The sequence below is a fragment of the Megachile rotundata genome, chromosome 8, assembly GCF_050947335.1.
Source record: "Megachile rotundata isolate GNS110a chromosome 8, iyMegRotu1, whole genome shotgun sequence".
NCBI lineage: Eukaryota > Metazoa > Arthropoda > Insecta > Hymenoptera > Megachilidae > Megachile > Megachile rotundata.
The window spans coordinates 11,277,330-11,301,356 of record NC_134990.1 but is presented as its reverse complement, the minus strand read 5'-3'; the positions used below and the strand labels follow the sequence as shown (position 1 = coordinate 11,301,356).

The following is a 24,027-nucleotide window of genomic DNA, read 5'->3' as shown; positions in this document are numbered from 1 at the left end:
TCATATTATTTTTTAATGTTGACGAGAGAGTTCTATGAAAAGTTCTACTTTTATTTCAATATATAAAAAAATTATTTTAAATCAATTATCGTATACAATATTATTCATTAAAAATGAAATCATTCTCATTATGCGACGAATTTTGGTTCATTCTACGCATCGCGACCAAAATGATGCGCATGCGCATTTACGACGTTCTAACGCCCAGCGTGTATACTTAGTGATCCAAATTTCCAAAACCCCAAATTTCTAAGTGTTCACATTATAAAATTCTAAAATTGTAACATTCTGAAATTCTAAAAGTCCCGCTTTTCTAAATGTCTAAATTTTCAATTTTTCAAATTCTTAAATTTCTAAATCTAACCAGTCCTGGTCCATGTTATTATTATCCATATATTTTATTCATTGTGTATATATTTAATAAAATACAAATCAGGAAGTCTGAAGTGAGCTACATTGCGCAAATCGAGCATAATTTCTTGTTGAACGAGCACTAGGTAGATAAAATTTGCTGCGTATTTTTATTTTGATTGGTCGCAAAATTTGATGCTTCAAGAAGCCGCAACTGCGCATGCGCTAAGAGATGCCATTTTCTGATACACATATCGTTTGGGCGGAAATTGCAAATAGTCTAACAGTTTACGCGGAATAAGATGCCTAAGAGAACAGGTTATACATCAAGCGATATTCATTTCGTAAAATGTTTATTGAGTATGCGATAAATATTGGTAACCGATGAGGTACAGAAATTTATATTATTTTTTGTTCAAGTGAGAGGGGGAAAGTAAGCGAAATCGTTGGAGTGCGACAAGGTCGTGTTAAACGTTGCACGTCGCGGTTTACAAATCGCGAAACGTGGTCGAGTAAGTTCCGACAATCGTCACCAAGGAAAAACTATTGTAGCTGACCGTACTCAACAGGGGTATCTAAATATGTATCAAGATCGCCGCAAAGAAGCGATAAGAGATGATTCATTCGTGTAACTCTTACGATAACGGCTTGCGGCAAACAAACGTGTCTGTGATGTGTAGAAGATCGTGTTAAGAAGATCAAGTTGTGAAACTTGTAAGATCCACGACCAAAGAAAATAATGTAATTTGAAACAAGTACGGTGTAAAAGTGAAAGCGAGAGTGGACAAGATCAAAGTCATTAAAATCCCATAATATTCTTACGATGAAAAAAACGAATACATTAGACATTCCTAAGCGTGTCTATAAGCTGACATTCCTGAATCGCAATACAAACTGAACAGAACAAGATATTCAATAGAAAATTATAATCTTCTAAAATGTAACACATTTTTATTGAATTACGCAGCCGTTTATATTAAAAAGGAAGAAAAAGAAATACGAAAATGAAGTATGTTTGAACAACAAAAATTTATTGAACTGCGTATGAAAGATGTCTGTGAATGTGTACGATTTAATTTTTGAAGCTTGCAGGAAATGATTAAAGAACGGCGACGTAATAGAAGATATTAATGGAGAAATATCGAGAAGAAAAAGGTAGTTGGTTTTTGCGAAAGGCACGTCCACACGTTGCGGACTTGACATCGGCGAGAACGTAGCAGAGAATCGGAACTTGATCGAGGTCGAGAATCGATCGTTGCATTATCAGCGTCCTATTTTCCCTGAGCAAATAAAATGTCACATAGCATTATTAGGTATTGAAAAGCAAGCAGGATCGAACGAAGGAGTGTGAGAAGACTTTTCAGCCATAACACCGGCATTTGCAAGAGTGCGTGTTTATGTGCGAGCGAACCAAAACACCAATGACCTTGAAAGAGGCGGGATCACGTGACGTGAAAGGAGCACGGTGATTGGACGATCGAGGCGCATATAACGCGTATTGCGTCGTGCGCGCCGTGTGTCCCGCATTCCGTTTTCGATAGACGGCTGAGGTTACAGCGGGGAAAAGGGACGATAAAGAGACTACGCGACGGCGACGACGGCGTCGACGACGGCTACGGCGACGACGAGGACGACGTGAAAGACGAGAGAGAGAGTGCCGTGTCCGCCTGTACGTCCGTGCGTGTGACGCGCGCGCGCGCGCGCGTGTATATCTCGGTTGTGTTGTCCAAGATGAAGTCCGACTCTAAACCTTTGTTGACAGCTCAGGCGGAAAAGGCGAATCATTACACGTAAGTAAGCGGCCGCCGGGCCGGTCGCGTGCTACGTGAGAGAAAGAGAAAAAAGTGAGATCGGAATCAGAGGCCGAGAATAAAGTGCGTGGATCGAGGATAAATAGTGGAGTGAATAAACACGAGATTACATAAAAAGAAAGTAATATATATAACGCGTATACGTAAATAAATAAATAAAAGAAAAGAAAAGAAAAGAGAACGGAGAAAGAAGGGAGGGCCGCGAGCAGCGCGGCATCGACGCGCGCGTCAAAATACGCCACGAAATAATGTGTAGCTCTGTGGATTCGCATTCCAGATACTTGAAGGAATTTCGCGTCGAACAATGTCCCCTCTTTATACAGCGCAAATGCACACAACACCGACCGTTCACGTGCTTCAACTGGCACTTTATGAACCAGCGGAGGCGCAGACCGGTGAGAAAGAGGGACCGCACCTTCAACTATAGCGCCGATAATTATTGCACCAAATACGACGAGACCACCGGCATATGCCCAGATGGAGACGAGTAAGTTTATCTGTTTGAAGATGCGGAAATGAATTTCTCTTTTGACGACGGGGATCGTTCCGTCGGTAGAAGCCATTCAGACGAATGGTGGTATATTTACTGTTCATGTCAGATGCATCGATCTGTCGCGTCGCACTGCTCGACCATGATCTCTTTTTTCAGTTTCGACTCATTAGCCCTCTTTTACGTTCTTCGATTTTGTCGTTTCTCGTCTGCACCGATTCGACCGTGAAACGTACAGTGTCGGGCATAATAGGCTTCCCTAGGGAAAATGGCGATACAGGGGAAGAGAGTTCTACCATTCGATGTAACACCCGAGAATTGTCACGTACACACTTAGTTTGCACAAGTGGTGGGGTCTTCTTTAATTATAATTTTTAAATTTATATATTTAGATATTTGGGAATTTCGGAAATTTTTTAATTTGACATTTTGCAGATTTAGATATTTGAAAATTCGGAACAAATTTTTTCAGTCAATGTTTACAAACAAGTGCTGGGGGATTTCTTGTACGTCATTGTTACTAAGGAAGCCTACCATGCTTTGCACTGTACAATGACAAACACCGAGATTTTTTCTAGTCAAAATGTCGACGTAGGGAGAAGCTCCTCCACTCTTTTGTTTTTGATTGACAAATCTTCAAATGTTTGAACTAAAGATCAGAAATGTTGTAATATAGACCTGTAAAAATTTACATAATCGGTAACCCAAAATCGAAGGCAATTAGTGGGAGGTTCCTCCCCTGTTCATATCCAAAGGAACCCTACGTTGCACCTGAGTATACCATTTTGTTGCTTGCTATTCCGCTCGTATACATATACATACAATAAACGTATTAGAAATTGCCCCGCTATTAAAACGTAAACTTCTCGTTTCCATGCCTAGAAACTACATGCAAATCAGTTTCTAGCATGAATGAAATCACGCCTCAATATCGTTCGGAATAAATGTATGTTAAGAGAGAAAGAAAAAAGAAATATACGATTCCGTCGTGTTTCTTTGTGTCGTTGACACGCGTGTGTTGTAACGCGCATCTGCGTGGTAATGCATAACGACGTAACTCTCGTCGAGAATAACCTACAGTTACCTACAAAATTGAGTGCAACACGCTATCAAAGTGTGTCGTGTACAAATAAAACAAACAATTTTTTCACGAGTCAAGTTTTTTATATGCATTATATAATTTTAATTTGGATGATAGGAGGCAAATAAAAAATTTAATATTGTCATGAAGTTATATGGCAGCTGAAGTTGAAAATATTTATTTATACAATTATGAAAAATATTAACATTTTTAAAAATTTATAAAGGCCTGTCGTATACTTATATTCAATTTTTAATAATGATAATTAATGGTTCAAAATTACTTACACTCCACTATAGTCATTGAAATTAAATCCGAATTTATGCCACAACGTTTGCAAGCTTTTATATGCTCAAATGCATATGCAACGAAGTATCAAAGTCATAATTATTGATTAATATATGTAACAGTGTTGTGTGTATGTTCTTTCAGGCGTGTAGCAATAAAATGTATTATGTATATTTCTTTCTTTATTGTATGTTATAATTATTTATTAACACTATAATATAAAAGAAATGTGATTTATGAAAGAATTGAATGTATAAAATTTTTATAATCTATATATTCTCAATTTTGTCAGTAACTGTAAACGGGTCAATTTCGACGTAATTTCTGATGACACGTGTGCGTGGTGTGCATATAAGTTGAGACGATATAATCGAAATACATCGCTGTACTTTCGCATGTTGAATTTTGTATACAGCGAGAAAGCAGCATGGAAGTAGTAAACGTAGCCATAATAGTTTCACCTATTTACGTGCATCTCGAAACGATCTTCTCGTCTATTCATTTTGCATCGCCTTTTATATACAGAACCCTCTTTGAACATTGTAATATATCGTTGAAAAATTAACACACCTATGAATTATTACGCATAGATGTACATATAATGACGCACTAAATTATCTCATTTATATAATTAAGAAACCAAACTTATTTCTTAATTGATAAATATAGTTCTTTGTAAATAATGCCCACTTCCGGTTTCACCATATCAGGGATTCCCAAGGTGTGATTCCGGACCCACTAAATTAAATATAAAAATTAAAAAGTAGAGTAATATTTTTTCTTTAATATTTATACAAAAATTAATATTTATTAAAAATTAGCATTTTCAGAAGTGGGTCTTGCCTTACAAAAATTTGGGAATCCAAACCCTCAGCACACTCTTTTGAATTGCATAATTCATCGTAATCTCTTGCTTACTCATAGCCACTGTTTTAAACTAAAACTGCCCGCACATTTTTTAGTTCTTTGGTTTTATATGTTATCCACATTTACGATTCTTCGCTTTTTATTATTCCTTTTTTACGTGTTCCATTATTATCGATCGGTGTTTTCATTTATATTTTTATTCGTGGTATCCCATTGGCGTAACTATGCAAGATTTAGTGCGAACCTGTTTTCCAAAAACAAAAAATACTGACGCCTGCCCCATGTAGAAATATGTAAAATGTAGGATCATATTAAAAATTAAAAATTCTCAATTTTTTTATTTCCAAATTCCCAAATGTTAAGATCTCCAAATTTTTAATTTGTAAAATTCCTAAATTTCAACAAAAAAATCTAATCTTGAGAAAAATACTAGTTACGTCAATGGTGTACCTCCGTTTTGACGTGGGCTTGTATTAAAAAAATGTAGTAAGTTATTTTAAGGTTTTTCAGATTTGATTGTTGCATAGTTACGTGAATCTTCTCGCGGGTAAGAATTTGACCTAAATTCTACAAACGCAAGGAAAGGAAATAAAAAGGTTACGTAGATGGAATTAGTCATCTTTTGTATTTAACCGTTATTTTTCAAACGTAACAACATAATACGAATATATTCGTGCAATCGCATTAACTCGAAGATTAAAACGATTCGTCATAAGTCGCGTGTTTGTCTTCTCGTGAATGTATGTATATGGTTATTCGTAACCGCCATTGCTCGTGACAGAATATAGCTACCGTCGTCGGCTGCTAACCTGTTGTCATCCATTGTAGATAACCCTACTAACGTAGCTAGACATTTCTCTATGGATTCCGATGTAGCTATATCTTTCGTAGCCATGTTTAATACACGTCCAAACGATTTTCATTAAATTTTATTCGTCGATATTTTGATCGTTTAACGGTCAAATGATTATGTAGAAAAATTTGTGAAATAGAGGTTGTTTATATTCTAAAAATATAACTGGGAAAATGAAAGGCAAAGATATTTATGTAACAGTGAGGTTATTGACTTCTTTCCTTTTTGGTGATAGGCTTTGTATAGAATATCACGAAATTTAGGTCAGCAAGGAATCATTTTAATTACTAAGAGTGAAGATTTGTTTATATTTAAGAGGTCAAGAATATTGTTGTACGCAATTTTTTTTTGCGTGAAAAGAATGTACAAAAAATAATCGAATATTTTTATCGAAAATCTTTAAATAATGCTCAGTTTAAATAACATTGTATAAAAATCGTTTAAAACGAACAATTGGATAAAATTATCAGCAAGAGCATTGCAAACTTGTTATCTACTAATGAAAACAACAGCAACCATTTTCTTTTAAGAAGATATTAATAACAAGATATTCGACGCTAAATAATGGTCTTAAATAACACCGGGAATGTTTATAAATAATTTTTATCTTAAACTTTCTACGATACCGCTAGTTAGATGAAATGAATGAAAAAGTTTTCACTGCACTTTTTATCAACTTTCGAAACGTAACTTCGTGCATATTGCGCTATATACATAAATTTTTATTTATCAATTATTAAATATGGAAATTACGTCTATAGGTACTAGCGTAAGCTTTAAAAATGTTATCAAACTTTTTCCTTCGAAAACATAAGCTTGCCAGCGTTATTTTAATTGATAATTAGCTTGTGCGTGACTGCGCTTATCGTAATCTTTCCAAACGTTGATATTAGAGTTATTAATTATTACTACGTTGATAAACTTTCGTATTTTTTAATTGAACGTGTTTATGTCTAATTGCACACATTGAAAATTGAAGAAAATTGATATAACTGTAAATCATATTAGCTTTACAATTTTTTATCGATTATAAATATTAGTTACAAAATTATATAATATTGTACATATGTATTTTAGTAACACTTTTATTCGAGTTGATACTTGTATTGATTTCTCTTATTTTATTTTTGACAACTCGTTATACAAGGTCATGTATTATTCGGCAGAACTCAAGAATGATTATATGCCGATATCAATAGCAGTCGATAAGCGATATTAAAATATTTATTTTGGACACAGTGTATGGATGGAAATATCCGCGATCGGTTTTCCCTCCAAAATATCCAGTGCCTCGAGTTTCCAAACAAAGAGCCTACTGATATTGATTTTCTCTTACGTGGCATGGTGGCAACAAAGAATTATACGTGGTAATATCCTTGTTGCTGCACCGTACAAAACATTGAAACTATTATGGCGAAATTATCGTGCGGGAAACTATATCGAAATTTGTATTAAATATAGTATAATTTAAAACTTTATTTTTATTTTCCTTAACATTGATAGACAATTTTATTTATATTATATTTATTGAAGTAGCAACTTAGAGCAAAATTCGTTCTCTTTTTTTAATATGCAAAAATTAGTGAATTTAATAAATAATTGTTGCTATTAATTATTTAGTAATAATTTATTTTTTAGTCACATTTCTATTTGTTTTATTTACATTTATATTATAAGTCAAGAATTTGGAATCATTTACTAATTTTTATTAAAATAAAATTTCCTAATAAACTTTTCCCTAAGAATTATAAAATGATTTGTAATTTGAAACAACTAAAAAGGCACTGCCAGAATGCTTGAAATATATCAAACCATTGTCAAAAGTAATTTAATGCAAACAATGTTTATTAACTTTTAACAAAGAAAACGTTCTCTTATTTTAATTCATGTAATGATTCCAAATTTTTGACCAGTAGTTATATGCGAATTGCAATAATGGATTCAAACTAATTTATGTTTTATTTGTTGTTATTTAGGTGCCCATTCCTTCATCGCACCGCTGGCGATACAGAGCGACGCTATCACCTGCGCTATTACAAAACTTGCATGTGTGTTCATGACACTGACACACGTGGATTTTGTGTTAAGAATGGTCCTCACTGTGCATTTGCACATGGCAATCATGATCTACGTCCTCCTGTTTATGATATCAAAGAGATACAAGCGCTGGAAAACCCTGATTCTGACCCTAATTCATCGTCAAATGGACCAAACATACTTGACAAGGAACGAAACTTAATGAACGAAGACCCAAAGTGGCAGGATACAAATTATGTACTAAGTAATTACAAGACAGAACCTTGCAAACGTCCACCAAGACTCTGTCGACAAGGCTATGCTTGCCCACAATATCATAATAGTAAGGATAAGAGACGTAGTCCACGCAAGTACAAGTACAGGTAAGCATATCTATAGTTTGTCTCAGTATATGTTCATGAAACCTTATAAAGTCAGTTTTCAACAGATTAGAATTAGAAACAGGAAAAAATATTATGACTGAAATCATCTGAATACAAAATCTCATCAAATTTATTAAACCTATTTTTTGATACCCTTATTATTCTAAAATTTCATGAACCCCAACTGGGATAATATGTCTCTTCTATAAGTGAAACAAATCAAACCTTTCTTGCAAATTATAATTTTATTTTAATTTAGGTCAACACCGTGCCCTAATGTAAAACATGGAGAGGAATGGGGTGAACCAGGAAACTGTGAACAAGGAGATGCTTGTACATATTGTCATACACGTACAGAACAACAATTCCATCCTGAAATATATAAATCTACGAAATGCAACGATGTTCAACAAGCTGGTTATTGTCCGCGCGGAGTCTTCTGTGCTTTTGCACATGTTGACCGTGAGTTTACCCTCATAAATCGTACGTAAAACAGTTACTACTACTTTAGTAAGTTCTAAAGATTCGTGTTACAAATTGTTTGCTGATGCAAGTAAAATCTTTAATCGCTTCGTACGCAATTTAACGTAATTAAATTCACATAACGCCAACTTTGAATTACTAACTTAATCAGAACGCTTGTATCGCTTTCGTGTAAAAGTATATTGGCATTTTTTTTTTTTGCCTTTGAAAATACAATTTGGTAAACGTAGGCGTTTTGTAAGTGATATACTTAGCGTTCAAAATTGCTTCTCAAAATTGATATATTGGGACGTTGGTATGGTGTGCTGATGGAGCAGTGTTGCCAACAGAAGAAATGAGCCTGGCGAGGGACATGGCGGTACCTATAGATTGTGGAACCAATCTGGCAGATATTCTCAGCAACGCGCTTCCACCCGATAAGCGTGCTCATGACAAAGATAAACCGCTTAGTGATAGCAGTGTAAGTTTTGAAAAGTATTTGGCTACGAAAAAAGTTTGTTTTTACTAATGCTAAGCAAATTTTCAAATTACAGAATGGAAGTGGTGAAGTATCTGAGTCGGCAAGTACTAGTAGCGTTGGTAGTAACAGTTCACACAGTAAAGCTCCTGGTGCTCAACTGCATAATTCTAATTCCAATAACACTGTAAATACTTCCAATCAGCAGAAGTTAACGAGCATACTTTACAATCCCAATTCTCTTTTACAAGTTGTAAGTTTAGCCATTGTATTTATGATCATATTGATGCAATCAATGATAGTATAGCAATAACTTGAATTTCAAAAAATATTTAACAGGGTGAAATACGAAAACAAGTGGTTGCTATAGATAGTGATCCTTTATTAACAAAAGCTGAAAAAGCTCAACAGAAACAGAGTCTATACATTGCTTACAACTTGAATGGAACCCTAGGCAGTCATTCGTTAGCAACTACAGTCTCACCACTTTCAAGTTCATTTTATCCAAATGATACTGTTGAATCCGTAGTAGGTGAGTTACATTCAGAAGCAGAATAGAAAACTCGTTTTTACTTCTTTTGTTTTGTTTGTTTTTGTTATACGTATTATCTGTTATTTTCTGTTATATTTTTAGGAAATGCATTAGATGAGTTACATCTAGATGATCCCCTAAATTTAGTAGAATCAATTCATAGGGATACTAATTCACCAATTAGCAATTCAATATCAGCAGGCCTAGCAAGTTCTGGATTATTGGGAAGCTCAGCTCCAGTTAATATTCCTGGAATGGCTGAACGTTCTGTTCTTACTAATTTTTCGCCATCAACATCCAGTCCACTTCAACACTTACACTCAACTGGTTTTCTCACTGGGTCCAGATTTTCTCATCAAGATTCAATAGAATCGGTAAATAAAACATTTTGTTCTTTTTTATTAGTCACATATACTGGTATGGGATGCTCCAACGTTGTTCTAACATTTTATTTTATTTGAATGATTTCAGACAATGCCATTTATGAATCAAGTGTCAGATCCATTTAGCAATCACATTTCACAACTTAGCAGTTCAGCTTCTAAACTTAGCGGATTTAATAGTAGTTTATTTGATTTCACGAATCAAGGAATGTCTCCATCTCGTACGCAACCACTCCCAGCATCACCATTAGTCAATGCATTTTCTATTAGTCCAAGTAATACAGGATCTTTATCGGAGGTAAGATTGTTTCCAAATTTTTAATTCAATATTATTCATTTCGAAATAAAATTTTGAAATTTGTCTGGTAATAATATTCAACAGGTGCAAAGGCTCAGGGAGGAATTAACATCGAGTCGTGCACAATTGGCAACATGGGACGAACGCATTAATCAAGCTAGAGCTGCTTGTGCTGCATGGCAATTGGAGAGCGAAGAAGCTAAAAGAAAAGCAAGTATTGCTGAACAACAAAGAGACGAGGTATTTAGAATATCTCATTCGTACTCTAAATAACAAATGCAATTTTCTACATGAGTATTTTCTATTACCACGTGTTGTTCATTATTTTTGTATACCTTATAATTGTAAATATAATATTATTTAACAGGCCATGATGCAAGTAAAAGCACTGAGGGTGGAGAACGAAGCTTCTAGCGGTGGCCCGTATCTTCACACTTTGAGAAGAACAAGTGAACTCAGATCGTTATCTATAGCTGCATTAAAATCAATTCAATCGCAGCTTCGTTCGGATCTCGAAGAAGTAGAAAAGGTAAAACAAAGTTGTCATGCAGGTTTGAACAGCTGGTATATCAAGCGATTTTCGAGTAATTATTAGTTGAATTCGAAGAGGATGCGAAAGAATTAAATTCTATAACTACCTCATCTTCATCAGTTTCCTTCTATCATCTCTATCTACACGTAACATTAGAAAATCAAGAATGTTTCTTGTTAGTCGTAAATATTAATTTTTGCGACCAGTTTAATTAATGAAAACACTATAGGTAGCTCAGTCGTTGCCGTTCCAGGTGCTGTACAGAGAAACGGCAACAAAGTGCATGGTTTGCGAAGAACAAAATCGTACTGTTACTCTCTCACCATGTAACCACTACGTGGTCTGCTCAACGTGCGCTCCAAACCAACGTGAGTGCCCGTACTGCCAGACTCCGGTTGTCTCCACAAGTTAGGTCCGAATATTTCGTTGAAACGCCCATTGTTATATCTACGCTCTTTTTCAGTAACAAGGACGAATATTCTCAGAATTTTAATGTGAGTAGTAATACAATTTCATGCGAATTCAGTGTTTTTAAGAATGCGATGGTATATAAATGAATAGTTAACAAACAAATTTTGTACTGCATGGTACACGTACGATCGCAATAGAAAAAACAAAAAATTTTATCGAATATGTAATTTTGACTATCGCCAAAGTGAATGTGGATGTGATAAGACTTTACGAAGTCTCTATTTGTCATACTTGTGTCAACAGTCATGCTGCTACTATAGCTGTTTATAAAGATTGAAATATCACATCCTATATAATTAAGAACACGTATTATTGATCTTCAAATGAAAAAGAAATATTTAATATATAATTCAAAATACATTTATTAGCAGGGTGCTAGCTGAATAGTTAGCATTAATAACACGTATGTGTGCCAGTTACACAAACACATGTAGTGTGAAAGGAAAAAAGAAGAAAAACCATATAATCGTAAATGATGGACAAAGTTTTGGGACCTCTAAAAGTATATATTTGTTTAAAAATTGTAATACCATAATTAAACGCAACAACAACAAACAATTAATAATGTCCCAGGTATAATAGTTATGGGATAATTTTCCTCGATTGCTGAGCTGTTAAACGTATGTCACGCGAAATAATGATATTTCTATTATATTTAAAGCTATATTTAAATAGGATTTTTCAATTGACCCGTACTGATGGTAATAATACAAGTATTAACAAATTTTATATCTTTGGTTGAAAAGGTAGTATTGATAATATCTCTTACATATATATAAGGAGCATATGATTTCTAGACTTTTATACAAAATAATAAAATTGCTCATATTTATAACATGAAACGAATTGGAATTCGTCAAAGATGTGTAAGATACAAATAATACATTTAACTGTTTCATTGTTTAAAAGCTAAATGAAATGGTACCTGTATTGTTTTCACTCTTATGATATTCACTCTTACTATTCTTTTTGTTTTTGTTATATATAAATATATAAATAAATATATAATTTTTTTCACCTTTTGTAATTTCTATAGGACATACTCAAATTATTATTCATAAAAAAATTTTTATACTTTGGATACATCGAAGAATATAATAGTCAGTAGTAAAAAATTTTATATAAGTACGCTTTCTTTCTTTTCTTCTTTCATTTTTCTCTTCTCTTTTTCTCTTTTTTTATAGCTAGTAATTATAAATCATAATATTAGTCCTTGTATCTGTTTCATGCCTTTTCTATACATGTAGTATATTACAATTTTAAACTTTAAGTATGCTTAATATATAATATATACATTATATACAAATACACACACATACATATTATACACTATATCCTTACTGAAATTAAACATTAAATTAAATAATGTGTGATAGCAATGAAGAAATGTAATTTACGACGAAAGTACATTACTAAATTAATTGAATTGATTGAATTCAATCTTTCTGTTATAAGTTTTTACATTTTAGGTATAAGAATATTACGGATATTTAGGATTTTTCAATTTAATCAAAAGATAAAGAAATAACTTATATTTATGATACCAAGAATATGATGTGACATACGTGTTACAGCTCGATATTTATGACATGCAAACTAAAATGGAGCATGCCAATTAGCTTTTTTCAATGGAACGCATCAAAAACGCGTTTTATATACCGGCTCTATGGAATATTTTCATTTTGAATATGTAGCTGGTGAAAGATCACTATTATGAAATGAATATACATTCATAATGAAAGAAAATAAAGGTAAAATATTGCCTAAAAGTATAATTGACTAGAATAGATAGGACAACATTATCAAATTTTTTCCTCATAGACATAAAATGTTACAATAACCAATTTTAAAGACTATTATTTAATATTTACAATATAATTAAAAAATTATTTTAAAATGCATAATACCCTGCACAAATTATATGCGAACAAACAAGTATATTTTTTATGGCTATAGAATACTTTTGAACCTTGTTAACCCAATCGAGATAAAATAGTAGATCAAACAAGAGTTAAAGGAAAACAAAAAATACTAGAGGTTTAATTGCAACAAGAAAAAGGGGGTATTATAGCAAACATTACTTAATTATTTAATTATTTAACATCCAACAATAATACTGATTGTTGTGTTTCTTTTTTCTTCGATTACTTTCATAGTTTAATATCAAAAAGTGAGGCCAAAAAAGAAATAAATGTTTTTATTAGGTCCGTTTTTATTACAGGTTATTAATATTAAAATATAATAGATGTTACTAAAAGAAAAATACAATTTTGTGTATCATGGTATGAACGATCTCGACGAACATGAAGATGGTGTTTGAAAGAAGGTAGAAGAAATATGTTATCGAGGTGGGGATGGAAATGAGACATCCATTGATACTGACAAAAATTTAAGAATTTAAACAAAAGGAATAACGCTGTTACAAATAGATTATATATTATATTACATGTAGTGTGGTGAAAAAATATAAATATCTTGATTTCGCTGTGGATCGTATGCACCATGATACAATTTTCAAAGTACTATTTAGAATTTAATCAATTTAGCACTATAATAATGCATTTTTCAATTATGTTTTTTAAATGCATTCTTTATAAGTACAACAACCACAGAGCAAGTCTTTAAAAAACAAAAATATTTATTGTCAAATACTTTGAATATATTTTATCTTAAAGATACTATTCCTCGTTTTCTGTTTCCTTTTTAAAATCGTCGATTGTTACATTGTTATTATTACATACCTCTAAAAGATGAAAAAGAACTTTCTCTACCTTCCGATAGAAATAGTAGAAAATAAAACAATTTTAATATGGTAGCAATTTGTTGCTAAACGTACTTGTAAAGAATGCCCATTTCACCGACTTCTCGTAATCATGATGTTCTCTCTAGTAGATTATATTTATATAAATACTAATTATGGAAGTGAAAGATGGTTTGTGTTACGCTTTAACATCAAATGTGTACTTGTTTGTGTAGTATATAATGTATAGTATCGATACAGATACTATATAGATGAAACAATGTTATTTTGTATAAAGTTGGAGTGTATCTTGATTACGGTGAGCTGCGTGAAAATCTAGGAAAGATATTCCTGAATGATATATAATATTGAATATTATAAACAATACAATATATGTACTATTTTACTTATAACAATAACACAATTAAAATATTATTAATAAGAACATAAATTATTGTGAAAGCAACAAATTTAGCTACAAAATAGGGTAATAGGAGAATAACAAAATAAATTAATTAGCTAATACTGTGTATTAAAGAAAACATACAGTTGAATATTTATATAGTACTGCCCAAGTTGTTGGTTTCGGTGATTGCTTTCTCTTCTTTCTATTACAATCTGCAAAATGTGTATAATTTTAATATAACTTTAGGTGCTATCATTTTTCTTCTTTTTCATTATACTTTCATTCAATTTAACGCATTAACTGATTGCCTACTTATGAACCCATCATTCATATTATCTTTTTTCATTTACTTAATCAAAAACACTTGTAATAGGTATTTGAAATTGTGGATAATAGAAACATGATAGTTAACACGTTAAGTATCATACAAAAGAATAGTACTTCAAAGTACTATGCAATCTTGAATATGTTGAATCTCATAATTGTAAAAACTTTATATAAACTAAATATTTCAAACTTAATTGTCAAAGTACGTTCATGTAAGAACAATTTATGATCAATTGGATTTTCGTTGAACACTGCACAAAGAAAACCAACAATAGGGCAGGATCAAATTGAACAATATATTTTTGACAAGTTACAATAATATAAATACAAAACGTTACATGCTCTGTTTTGTGCGAATGATTCTTCTCCTGTGTTAAACATTATTGAAGTCATAAGAGCCATATTGCGAACGTTTATTTATGCACTAGTTGAACGTTGAAGAGATTGCCTGTTGTTTCATTTGTCGAAAGGATTTGTGATCAGATATAAAAGGGCAGATGATGGTTCCTTAACATCGAGGGAGAATTATCTGCACATTCTGGGCGGCAAAACATACACATAATCATTAGATTACTGTACAATAATGAATTACGTAAAATAGTAATATGTAATATCTTACAAAAAAAAAACAAATTTGCTGAACATTTATATTACGATTTATAACTAAAGAATACTTGCTATAAATCTGTATCACCTTTAATCACTTGTAGTTTTGATATATGACTAATGCATTTGTTATTTAGATATAGTAGCAGTATATGAATTCCGATAAACAGTACTCTGACTAAAAAAAAAACAAATTGATTTGATTCATTGTAGAATGTGTTCTTGTTTGCTACAGTGACTGCTCAATATTGTGGGAAACAAAGAAAAAATAGTGGATGCTTTGTTTTTTTCTTGCTACATTATCACTGTTTCTATTTCATCTTCTATTTTCAGTCTTCTAACACATTGTTTCATTCATTATGCAAACGTGGACACATTGTTGATAATGATCCAATTTTATAGTATCTGGTGTTACTGCAATTATTATGTGAACGTATGCTCTTTGAAATATTCGTATTATTATCCGTTATAGTATTGCAAAACTGCTTAGATTGTAAACTCGTATATGATTTTAATTGCACAAGTTTTTATAATTGGCGATTTCCAATAGTGACCTCCCAAAACACGTCCTGTTTGCGCCCTGTTCCTTTTTCTTTGATAATAATGATCAGACTGAAATTACAGAAACACAAAGTATATTAAAAAAAATGATCGAGTTCTACGGTACTGATATCTAAGCATTTTTGTATTTAAATACGAGGTAGCAAATGGCTGTACAACTGTGATTATGTAATAACAATTTCTCTACTTAGATCTTATCGTTCGGTATGTCGGTATTTATGAAGATATAAATATTTTACATACGAGGAAAGGCTGTAAACTTTTAATTGTGCGATCGCTCGTTGACGTAAATCTTCGAGGTGCATCTTTTACGAATTATTAAGATTGACAACTAATAGAAAAAGAAAAACATAAAAAAATAATACTTGCACATTCGAGCATAAAATAAGAGCAAGCCCATACAACTTTTGAATCATTAATCAGAAATTGCACAATGAAATTTGTAAGAATCGTGAGAAAATGTTTTAATAACTTATGCATTATTTTGACATGGTTTTTTATAAACTTGCATTTCACTTGATGCATTTTACTTTGCTGTGCATTGATATTGTATCTGTTTTCAATTGCATTTTGTATGGTAAAGATTCATTGCTATTTTAATATAAGTAAAAAGATTGAGGTATTAAATTTACTAGCTTATATGTATTCTTAGAAAATTGTCAGTCATTTGCATCCTCATATTGTTAAATATCAATAATTACTGTCAAAATAATGTTGTAAACTGTAACACGAGTTCTTACACTATTCTTTGGAAAGTTATTGGTTATTTATTGATTAATTAATGATTCATTTAAAGTCATTGAACTAATTTCAAGTATTAAAGAAAAGGAAATACACAAATCAAATGAATAAAAACAAGTAGTAACGTGCACAAGGTACAATCTGTAAAAACAGTGCCATTTTTAACAGATTTATGAAAGTAATAAAGTTACGTTCTGCGAGAAATGAATGTGATCTGTTAATGTTTCTAATTTCTATAAATAATTCTGCATTTCTGATGTGACGGAGGTTGACACACTAAATTGTTTGTACCAGTTGATTGATCTCATCAAAATTTAAACGCATAAACTCTTACCTGATTAATAATAGAGGGAGAAGAACAATATTAATGACAATTAATGTTTAACATTTGTGTAGTTTTAAATCCTAATTTAACTTTTTAATATGTAATTGATAATGTTGAACGCAAATTGAAAACATAGCTTCAAGGTTTAATGTTGGAAAGAGTGAAGCGTAGAAGCTGTATTTTCAATTTCTAATCGTGTCATTCAGATGTACCTTTATATGATAAGTTAAAGTTAATATGGTACTTTTATATTTAACCAAGCTAAACGAAATTTGATTCGAAAAACTATTTATATTAACTCGATTTCCGCGCCTTAGGTATGCAGGATTATGTGGAAGTACGCCCGTTAAAATATTTTAGTATTTTTGCAATATAACAACACCGTCTTCCGGTATAAATAATGTTTGCATATAGCCTAAAGCGCAGTAGTGAGCAATTTGATATATTGCGAAAGAAAGAAATGTTTATTATTAAGCTTGTCATTCTCTTACAGTGCAAAGAAACAAAACTACAAACAATTAATATAGATTTAATAAAAAAAAGAAAACAAAAAGTATATTAGTACTATTATAAAGCATGTGTACTACGATAAGAAATATTTTACTTAACCTGTTGTACGACCGAGAAGATATTTTCTGAAACAAGATGTTCCATTTTCTTAAAATACAAAGCTGATAAACGATGTATGATATATAACTTTTTAAACATCAAAGAATAAGCACAGACCGTTCGTACAACATACTTTCTCAGGGTGACCACATTTTGTTACATGATGTTATAAAACGAAATACCATTTAACAATATACTTTGCAAAGTATCTATTCTATGAGATTGACAAAAATAATGTGGTTAAGGTGAAGTTACAATTGCATAATAGGAATACAATTGACACTGTATTTATAAAATTCACAATATTATAACTACCATGTAATAATCATTATAAATATTGTACTAATTACTGTAAAAAATTATTGTTAACTTTATGAAAATTATACATGAATTTATAGAAAGAAAAGCGCTCTAACAAATCAAAAATTGAAGAGTAAACAATTACAAAAGATCTTGAAAAAGAAACCATTGGTGGTCACCCTGATAAAAAAGGAAAAACAATAATAATTGAAACAATATTTGCAAGATAATAATGATAGACTATAAAAAGAAAAAAAATCGTGGATATCTAAGATTGTTCTGGTTGTGGTTACTTCTGTACATGCATTTTATAGAATGATTGTGATTCTGTACACGCTGAACTCATATCATTACTAATTTTTCTATGGATTCAAAGTTTATATGTATTTAAAAATGATCTTAATACATAAAGAGTTACAATGTTTACTAGAGGCGGGCAAAATTCTATACTAAATAAGAAATAATTGAAAATTACCCATTTTTAAATAAATAAATATGTCTTATATATAAAATTTTGAAATCTTAATGAAAAAAAAAAAGAAATGTACAATAATTGATAAGTTCGTTTATAGTTACATTAAGGCATTTTATTTAAAAAAAAAATCATTATTTTTATGGATTATTAAATCTTAAAAATAATGATCTATTTTTTACAAATATTTCATTTGAGAAGTAGGCAAAGACAAATATAGCATACAATTTTGTCAATTTGAATATACGTCTAATATGTGTACTCTATGTTTGCATGATTTATACTAAGGTATGTTCATATAATTTTTAATATTTTGATACAAAAAGGTATAAAGATATATTTAGCAACAAAAAAGGTTTTTAATATAATAAATACTTGGAATAAAAATATAATGATGCAATTAATGTTGTACTAAAAATTAGTCATGCTCGTTTCTATAGAGTATCAAGAAGGAACACAAAATATTGCAATATTTCATCTATATTTAAATAAATATTAAATCAAAGGTGCTGCCAGTTAAAGAAGGAAAAGAAATTATTAACAGAAGTATAAAAAGCAACCAGGAAAGCTTAAGTTTAAGATAATGACTGTTTAGTATTATTATTGTTCATACCAAGCAAAACTTGTGTAGTGTGGAATTTTATTATAATGTTTCATGTTGTAATGTAATCTTTAAAAAATTATAACTACTTTTCCATTCGACTAATATTATTAATTGTATATGTAGTCACTTTAGTTAAACATGTCTTATATTTATAATTTGTAAATATATACAAGTAAATAATTCTCTTTTTTTTATCTTCATAAACAAGTCGAATGGTAAACTTTATATTATATAGTTAACGATGTTTGGTATTCAATTATTAAAAAATGTTTAGCGTTATAGATCTTATATATTGTTTAAATGTCAGGCAGTACCTTTTAGATACTAAAGAACAAAATATTTTGTATATTTAATAATAATTTTATTATACTATAGATTAAAACTGCATTTATGTTTCGCATAGTAAACACAAAATGAAAATTGTTTGCTAATTTTTTTCATCGTAAAGTCCATAATGTCATTTTAATATCTTATAATAACATTTTTCTTTTTTTTTTAAATAAAATGTATTTGTGTGATGCTTAAAATATTTATAACTAATTTATTTTGTTCTAGTATCTGTATTTAATTTAATATATGCTGACAATTTTAGGAGCATTTTTTATATTGCAAAATTAATTGTAAACTTTAATGTTTTTTTAACTTGTTAAGTAAGTGCACGTTTGATTTATATAAGAAAATTCGTCAAAACGGAACGTAGGTTCTGCAAAAACAAGTACATTGATTTTTGTAAAAACTAAAATATATACTCATTTTTTTATACAGTATAAAAGTAATATGGGCTTGCATTTTAATGTTCATGTCCTGCCAAAATAACGCGATTACTCATAAACCAATGAATATACTAGTATTTACGTGATATTCAAACGAGATTTCATATCTGGTCGCATACCGAAAGAAAAAGTAATGGAACATAACAAAAAAATGCAGTAAGAAGTTTTCGTTGTCATTAACGATTGTAGCGAATTCTAATGAATGTCAGTACAAATTGAATAATAAAGATTAAAAAAAGCATCATTTGTGTGCAAATGAAGAAAAAAATGCTAATATTGACGACTCGTATTTTTGGCAATACAATTTTAAATAACGTATTTAAATTAGCGTAGCTGTAGTTAGAACGTTAGTAAATAAATTTTGTTCTAATATTTTCTCGATGACTGAAAGTTTATAGATATGCATATATGTATATGAATAATATTGATAATGAAAATACAAGGATAATAATTATCTCATGGCGTAATTTGTAGAACGAATGTTTATTATTGCTTCTTATGCTATTATTAGGTAGTGATTATAAAAATGAATATTGTAAATCAATAAAATTGATCATTTGAAAAATAAATTATATTGATATCTTCTGATACCATGATATTAGTTAAATGTTTACTGTTATCGTTGATAAATATTTAAATTAACATCTTTTTTTATCATTCTAAAATTTATTCAAGTCATATTAAATCATACAGTTTATTATGAAAAAATAAAATTATATTCACATGTACATTTGATAGAATTTGATCAGTTTTAGTTGACCAAGTTTTTATACAAATTAAAAATTTGAAATTTTCAAATCCATAAATCCAAAAATTTTTAATTTCTAAATTTAAAAATCTAAAACTTTCAAAAAGAAGTTTCTAATTTCATAATTCGCGATGCGGAACATGCGTAGAAAAGCAACCAATCGTATTTGATCATCAGCCAATTGTCCCCTCCCCTTCTTATCACGGCATCTCTCTTTGTCTAATGCTTCATGTTTTGTAACGATATTTAGTATGTCATCTACAAAAAATTCCATAAATATTTCTGAGAAAAGAAATGAATCATATATCTCGGTATTGCTGATTTACGGAGAAGATAACCAAGAGCGTAATAGATTATTAGAATAATTGTAAAGTTGTAAGTTTCATAACAAATACGTTCATTCGATGAAACTCGACCAATCGCAGGCTACGTTATGAAACAACGACCAATCCCATGTTGCATCTGAACAATGTTGTCGCCTACCTCGACATGATCAAACTGCGTTTCTGAAAAAAACAACAGTTGAACGCCATCGAACGAAACAGCTTGTGTGTCGGTCTTGTTGTAAACGTTTGAATATCAGGTATGTTTATATTTCCCTATATAATTAAATGAATATGATAAAAAACGTATCATTTTTTACATTTCTTTACTTTGATCATAAATAATTATCTGTACATTAAAGGCGCTTATAATTTTCATGGTATACAAAATTCTTATGTACATACACGCTATTCGCCATTTTGTTTATTGTGTCCACTTTTGGAGGGAAATGAAAAGTTATTTTATGTTCATTATAATTTAATTTTTTATTTACATATTCAATAACTAAAGAAGTTTGATCGTTAAATTATGTTTAATTATATTTTCGTTAGGTATTTTATATATATATAAATATCTCTATGTAGATACAAAAATTGTTGATTGTTAATTGCAATTTGTCCGTTATAAATTTACGATAATTCTTTTTAGACATGGCACGTACTAAGCAGACTGCTCGTAAATCAACTGGAGGTAAAGCTCCCAGGAAACAACTTGCAACCAAGGCAGCTCGTAAAAGTGCACCTTCTACTGGTGGTGTAAAAAAGCCGCATCGTTACAGGTAAAAATTATAATATTAAGGGTTTAATAATATTATAAATTATTGCCGTGATTTTGACAAAATTCTTGTATTTTAGGCCCGGTACCGTAGCGCTCAGAGAAATCAGAAGATACCAAAAATCGACTGAGTTACTTATCAGAAAATTACCATTCCAACGTTTGGTTCGTGAAATTGCACAGGATTTCAAGACAGACTTACGTTTCCAAAGTGCTGCGATTGGAGCATTGCAGGAAGCTTCTGAAGCTTACTTGGTTGGACTGTTCGAAGATACAAACTTGTGTGCAATTCATGCTAAACGCGTTACAATAATGCCTAAAGATATTCAGTTAGCGAGAAGAATTCGTGGTGAACGTGCTTAAACAGTTTATATTTCTTTAAATTGTTTCTCTATTCAAGTTCATTTTGTCATCACATTTTTAAATGTCTTCATGAATAATTAAATTCGTCATGTTTGAGTTTTTTCCATGAGTCATTATTATAGTTGACACTGCCAGGCTTTAGAGCTATAAGATGCAGGAGATAAAGTATATCTATTAATCATATCTAGTAGCTTAGTTGAATTACAGTTATCACTTGATGGTAGGAAAATATACAGAAAGCACCAAGCAGAGTATGTAGATCATAACAAATAGTGAATGTCACTGTGCATAATTATTTTAATATTATATACTGCACTAAGTAAACTTAACAATGCATAAGCAATACTACAATGTAGATTTAATATTTTGCAAAAAAGCCAGTTACATACCATTGACTCTACTTCATAATTCAACTTTTAAATACAATTTTCTACGCATCAAACTTAGGATAGATTAATTTTAAAATATACTGTAAAATGACCTTTACATGCAATTACATATAGGTAATATTGTAGTACTGTATGAAGAAAATCTGTAGAAAATTAAAGTATTACTGAATTATCTACTAAGAAAGCCATAAATTTATGTTATTATTTGTATTATCAACGTTAATTTGCGTTTATATTTTACGTTTGTAATTTCATTGAAGTTAGCAAATTTATGACCATGTAATTATATTTTATTAATGATTATTTTAGTACTTTTGTAGTTACACTACAAAAACTCAGATTTTCGGTAAATTAACTTAAATTGTCTTAAGAATAAAATATACGTTCTTTTTTGTATACCTTGAAAAATTATATTTTAAAAAATATGTAATGTAATTTACGTCAATCATTAATACGGCTACGTATGTGTATAAAATACAATTACAAAATTCAAGTTTGGATGTTATATTCACCTACCCTAATATTTAATCTTTTAATGGATTTAAATAATTGAATACACGACTTTCCAAAATTTTATGTAACGAAATTTGTTTCCGTTTTTAACGCATTATTTTTGCAAATTTCCAAAATTTTTAATTCGAAATTAAAAAATTTTGAAAGTCAGATCCGAAAATGGTTCCTTGTAATTCACTCGCTTACATTGCATATCCCCTAGAGATTGATATCTTTGGAAAATTGTTATGAGTAATTGTAAATTATATATCAAAAACATTTCCATGAAATATCGTCATTATAATTAATTGTTTTATAGGATCATACATATTTAATATGATTACTGATTGTAGCGATTACGTCAGCTACATAAATAACATATTTCATGGATCTGCGATTTGTTCAATTGTTTTTTTTTTTATGTATGACGCGAGACTTGCAACTGTGCGATTATATTTTTCGAGAATAGACATCAGCATAATTTGCGCTGCATGAATAAATATGAAACATGTATCATTATGAATGCACAGATTACACCGTTGATAACGGATTGTAACCGTACATATACGTGTTTAAAAACATTTTTGCAGCATAATACCATAATAAGATTAAAAATATTATTTAAAATTTAAAAAGAATCATTAGTAAAATCAAATTTCGTACTGTGCTATTTGAACCGCACAGTTAAATGCATAAAGGTCATAAATTTGTCTATCGAATATCGATACAATATTGTTTACGTTTAGACGCACAATGGCGTCTACTTTTTCCAAGCGAAAACGTTTAAAGAAGCTTTAATTCTAGAAATTACAATTTTAACATTAACGAAAGGCATATTCTCTCGAAGCAACGATTTAAAAATTATCTTGATAACTATAGAACGTCAAGATGACGTGTTCTCTTGTTTCGTTTGATAAAACTTGCATGTTTTTCTAGAAATTTCTACGAAATAACCGATTTCATTGCAGAAAGAATTACAGGAACGAGTTCGTGGAAGCTCGTTTGCGGAGATACAAATTTAAATGTACATTCGAATGTTCGTCGCGGAAGCAATTCTGAGCCATATGTCGGTAATTCTCATGGGAAATATATTGTAAATGAAACATTTATCAGTTTAAGTACTTTCGGCGATAACGAGACAATAATTGTTGCAAGTAAAACGAGGTTGCTGAGAGAA

At 30.6% G+C, this 24,027-nt stretch overlaps 2 protein-coding genes across 11 annotated transcripts; both read left to right on the top strand.

The window, feature by feature from the left end:
• Positions 1 to 580: 580 nt before the first annotated feature.
• On the top strand, positions 581 to 20,952 carry unk (RING finger protein unk). 10 transcript variants are annotated; one of them, XM_076534222.1, is made up of 14 exons: positions 581 to 2,141; positions 2,440 to 2,649; positions 7,718 to 8,140; positions 8,400 to 8,623; positions 8,941 to 9,083; positions 9,157 to 9,333; positions 9,420 to 9,612; positions 9,715 to 9,986; positions 10,084 to 10,293; positions 10,378 to 10,533; positions 10,661 to 10,822; positions 11,055 to 11,193; positions 11,289 to 11,319; positions 20,759 to 20,903. In XM_076534222.1, the coding sequence occupies exons 1-14, from the start codon at positions 2,083 to 2,085 to the stop codon at positions 20,871 to 20,873; spliced, it is 2,514 nt and encodes an 837-aa protein (XP_076390337.1). In that variant the 5' UTR covers positions 581 to 2,082; the 3' UTR covers positions 20,874 to 20,903. The 10 variants fall into 10 exon arrangements, 7 of the variants coding, with proteins under 7 accessions (XP_076390337.1, XP_076390339.1, XP_076390338.1 ...); XM_076534224.1 differs by lacking the exon at positions 20,759 to 20,903 and adding an exon at positions 11,668 to 16,885 and having other exon boundaries at positions 583 to 2,141; XM_076534223.1 differs by lacking the exon at positions 20,759 to 20,903 and adding an exon at positions 11,665 to 16,885 and having other exon boundaries at positions 583 to 2,141.
• Positions 20,952 to 22,071, top strand: LOC100883829 (histone H3.3A). Its single transcript, XM_003708048.3, has 3 exons — positions 20,952 to 21,091; positions 21,481 to 21,610; positions 21,687 to 22,071. The coding sequence occupies exons 2-3, from the start codon at positions 21,483 to 21,485 to the stop codon at positions 21,967 to 21,969; spliced, it is 411 nt and encodes a 136-aa protein (XP_003708096.1). The 5' UTR covers positions 20,952 to 21,091; positions 21,481 to 21,482; the 3' UTR covers positions 21,970 to 22,071.
• The last annotated feature ends 1,956 nt before the right edge of the window (positions 22,072 to 24,027 follow it).

Excerpts from the sequence above, each read along its gene's own strand:
- unk (XM_076534222.1), top strand. The coding sequence starts at position 2,083 with ATGAAGTCCGACTCTAAACCTTTGTTGACAGCTCAGGCGGAAAAGGCG. Across the intron at positions 9,613-9,714 it reads TACTGTTGAATCCGTAGTAG|GAAATGCATTAGATGAGTTA; the intron begins GTGAGTTACATT and ends TTATATTTTTAG. Across the intron at positions 11,320-20,758 it reads AATATTCTCAGAATTTTAAT|TATGTCATCTACAAAAAATT; the intron begins GTGAGTAGTAAT and ends AACGATATTTAG.
- LOC100883829 (XM_003708048.3), top strand. The coding sequence starts at position 21,483 with ATGGCACGTACTAAGCAGACTGCTCGTAAATCAACTGGAGGTAAAGCT. Across the intron at positions 21,611-21,686 it reads AAAAAGCCGCATCGTTACAG|GCCCGGTACCGTAGCGCTCA; the intron begins GTAAAAATTATA and ends CTTGTATTTTAG.